At 48.2% G+C, this 4018-nt stretch overlaps 1 protein-coding gene across 1 annotated transcript; it reads right to left on the bottom strand.

The window, feature by feature from the left end:
* Window positions 1–1705: 1705 nt before the first annotated feature.
* On the bottom strand, window positions 1706–3749 carry LOC103819459 (acrosin-like). The gene is made up of 4 exons (XM_009093968.4): window positions 3550–3749; window positions 2958–3223; window positions 2528–2673; window positions 1706–2059 (listed from the first exon to the last, which is right to left on the bottom strand). Exons 1-4 carry the CDS (start codon window positions 3747–3749, stop codon window positions 1706–1708), a joined length of 966 nt encoding a protein of 321 aa, XP_009092216.4.
* Window positions 3750–4018: the final 269 nt, after the last annotated feature.

Consider the following 4018-nt stretch of genomic DNA (forward strand, 5'->3'; position numbering starts at 1 on the left):
ACACATGAAAATCATCAAGTTGCAAGGAACAATCATCTCTGGCAAGTGAATGATTTCTTAGTCTGCAACTTACAGTTTAGTCATTTCAAAAAAGAAGAAGGTATGAAGGGTTGGCCATTATTTCCTGTGGTGATAAGAAATCCTCAAAAAGATGTGCAGGAGTGTTTATAGCGCAAATGCAGTTCCTTAAGCAAAATGCAGTCTGGCATTACTCTTACTGCTATGGATTTTGCATTATAGAGGCGTGTCAGTGATACTGCTGGATAATGGTGGCTTATGGTTCCTCTGAATCGATTATTAGAGTTTTTTTTTTTCTGCTTGAAATTTTCCATCCTTATACTGCAATAAAAATGTTGGAGCAATTGTATCAGTCTGCTTTAGGAAAACTGATTGTCATTGTGTTTTTTCACAACTCACAGTGCATGTATTTATGAGATTGAAAGGAGGGTGAGAGCTGCAAGCTCTTGAAAAGGTCTTAGTCATAATTTTCCTAAAGGAATTTTCTTTCTCAGTGCATAGATAATAAATAGCAATGAAAATTTAGTGCTGTTCAGCCCTATAGTTCTTCTGTTACTCAGAGTTAATTTTACTTAAGAACCACTAGTTATGGTACCATTGCCATAATAATGGCAATTTGTTACTCATTCTGCATTTCATAACAATTACAAGGAATTCTCAGTGTGGCTTATATACAATGAGACTTCTTGAGATGGATCAACTTTGCCTGGCCAGTATGATAATTCATTTTTGGAAGTAACATCAGAGATGAGTAGTGTCTGTGGTAGCTGATAGCTCTGAATTATTTGTTAGGTATAGCTCTGCTTCCTAAAGGACAAAATTGTGTGTCTGTGCTTGTGTGCATTTCAAAGAGCCAGGTACACTGGCACAGAAACAGACCCAGAGACTTACACAGTTACTGTGACAACAAACCAAGCTGACATAGAGCAATGCCTTTACTAGCACCCAAGTGTCCACAACCACCCCTTCCATGAATATGAGCACAGTCCAGTCCTTTTCTGTCCTTCCAGGTGATCTGGATTGATGTTTTCTAGTGAAACATGAACAAACCTTCACTCTCTACATTCATAAACACAGCATGTTCCTCAAATAATAGTATAGAAATTAATTGAAATTTATCCATGTACTGTCAGTGACTGGATATCAAGTTCCTTACCCAGTTCTTGGTGCAAAGCTTGGGTCTTTACGAACCACATCACCATGAAAGAGTCCACTTTTTCCCTAGTGCACTGTGCACAAACACAGACTTATCCCACCAGTAGGCAGCCTAAGACACTTTAGACTTCCAAGTGCTGTTTCTAGGATCTGTAAGCCCCTCATTGCTCTCTGAGCTGTGTTCCTTTCTTCTTCTGCACCCTTGCCCTCTTCTCTGACCAAGCAGAGTTTCAGTCCTTTGGACTGATTATTTTCTGTTCAGCCTGATGTCTATCCTCAGCCTGATTTTGCATGTACCAGGTGTGGAAATCCTTGTCTGGCATGGGAGACTGAATGGGACTGAACACACTGTTAACAATGAAACCAGACAACTTTATTTCCACAACTAAGTCAGATTCAGGATTTGTATGCACACAGAGGAGAAGCGTGAGCAGGATAGGGTGGGCTTATACACTGACGCTGCCTTTGGATCTGTAGACATTGTCCCAGAAGAAAGTGGTCATGGTCCACTGCAGCCTGCACTGGATCCTGTTCATCCTGCTTCTTTAGCCGGTTTTCTCCTTAGGACCTGAAGGAGCTCTGGCGCCTGAGTAAAAAATTCCGCCAGCTTCTGGAGAGAAAATGGCCAGGAGTTAAACCCGTCCAATAGTGTTGGTATTTGCCTTGGCTTCTGAGGGGGAGTTAGGGCAGTCATAGAATGTCTTGACGCCCCTCTGTCTGGCTGCGGGTCTATCTGGACCAGCATCCAGTCATAGAAGTGCTGAACAGACGTGTAGACTCCAGGCTGGTTTGCTCTTGCACAGCCTTTCACCCAGCTGGCCACACCAACAAGCCAGAAGAAGGCAGCATTGTTATCTTTGCACACCAGAGGACCACCGCTGTCACCCTGCAGTGGAGCAAGGGAGGGATAAGGTAATATTGGGTAGCTGTTGTCAGCGCTAGAGCTGTCTCCTCTTTCACAGCCCTTGACAGAGCTGTATTCCTGGTAGAGAAAGTCTCGGCTCAGGTGCTGGAGCCTCCAGAACCTTGGCTGGGAGGAGGTGAGGGGCTTGTACGGTAGGGCTGTCTCTTGTCTCTGAACAGTAATCCTGCATGTGCAGAGGATAGATGTTCCAGGGTTGGCATCTGGACCTCTGGACTGCCAAGAGCACTAGATGTGCTTTCTGGGTGTAATGCCTCTGGGACAGTGGGGGCACTGGGCAAGGACCTGCAAATGGGCAAGGGGAAGGAAGCCCTAACAGTGGTGGGCAGCTGGGGCTGGGAGTGACTGGCCGGGCAAAGCAGGCCCTGAGCTGTGTTGGGGTGGTGCTGCTCAGGGTGCCCACGCTGCTGGGGGCTTGTCTCACACTCCTACCTGGCAGGGGTCGATGCCGCCCACTGAGTAACCAGCACAGAGATTTTGAGTGTGGATGGCCCCTGTGTACCAGAGGCTGCTGTTACAGAGCTGGACATCAATGAGGTGGATCTTGGCCTCCTGCAGGACATCACTTGGTCTTTGAGCTGTAAGCACAGAAAGAAATGAGCATACAGTAGTTCCTCGGCCATTCCCCTCTCTTGTTGGAGGATGAAGCCCTTCTCTAGGGCTTCCCTGAGGTTCCCTAGGCAAATACCATGTTGCTCGGCTTTCCCTCTTCTGTCTGGCTTTGGGGAGTGGTCCAGACTACTGCTCCAGAGGCAGACATCCTACAGCCTGACTCTGGTTTTGGCCTCTGCTGTTGGGGCCAATCCATCTCCCTTATGTGCCAAGTTTGCCCTCAGGGCACGTGTCCCTTTTGGGAACCCACCTCTTGTAGTAGTAGCACCCCAGCCAGCAATGTAACAGGCTTCCAGCTCGGACACTTTCAATGTGGTGTCAGGCACACAGCCCAGCTGTACATAGTGGCTGCACACGACAGGCTGGTCCAATTTCAGCAAGGCAATGTTGTTCCTCTCCTCACCAGGAATATAGTGTTCATGAACCCGTAGCTGCTTAATCTGGCGCACTTGCACCTCTGGGCCCAGCTGAGTCAACCGGGTAGCCCCAGCTACCACATGCCAAGTGCTGATGTTCCTAAGAAGGACATGGAGAAAGAGGTGAGAGGGAGCCATATGCTGCAGCAGCACGGGAGTTCCCTGTCCTCTGCTTTGCAAGTCAGAGAAGAAAGCAATGATTGCCCTAGCATGACTTAGGCTCTGAGAATGTTTACTTAGAAGCTTCTAGGAAGCAGTGGCAAGATCACAGAATGTGATCTTCTCTTGAGTAGTCTCTCAGTTGGGGTCTGCAGTGCACAGACATTGGGCGTACTTCAGGGAGACAGAATGGGAGTAGCCCATGGTGCTGGCAATAGGGTACCTGCTGGTGTAGTGGAGATATACCCATTCCCTGCTGCTCCCTACCTGGCGTTGGTGAAACAGTGGGCGGCTGTGAGGACCCACTCTCTGCTGATGAGGGACCCTCCACAGATATGCCCTCTGCCTGGTTTCCAGGGATCCTGGATGCTGACAATCCCGGCCCAGGCTCCTGGCTGGACAGCTGTGCCACCAGTGATGTGCACTTCACCATAGTCTGGAGCCACAGGGTCATAGTTATAAGCCATGGGACCATAGGAAGCAGACATGGGCCAGAGACCACAGATCCCTCTGTAAACAGAAAGTCATTGCTTGATGGCTTGCTGCTGCTCAGGTTGAAGGTCAGCCAACTTTCCTCCCCACATGGCATTGTTTGCATGGACAGCAAGCCAGGGAATCCCATATGTCTGTCCACCCCTGTTTCTTCTTGAGCCTCCATAGACAAGTTGTGCTGCAGCTTGGGTACTGTCAAGGAATTGAAGCTTCTGCATGGAGCTCACAAAACTGTATTGTGGCC

Source organism: Serinus canaria, chromosome Z, assembly GCF_022539315.1.
Source record: "Serinus canaria isolate serCan28SL12 chromosome Z, serCan2020, whole genome shotgun sequence".
NCBI lineage: Eukaryota > Metazoa > Chordata > Aves > Passeriformes > Fringillidae > Serinus > Serinus canaria.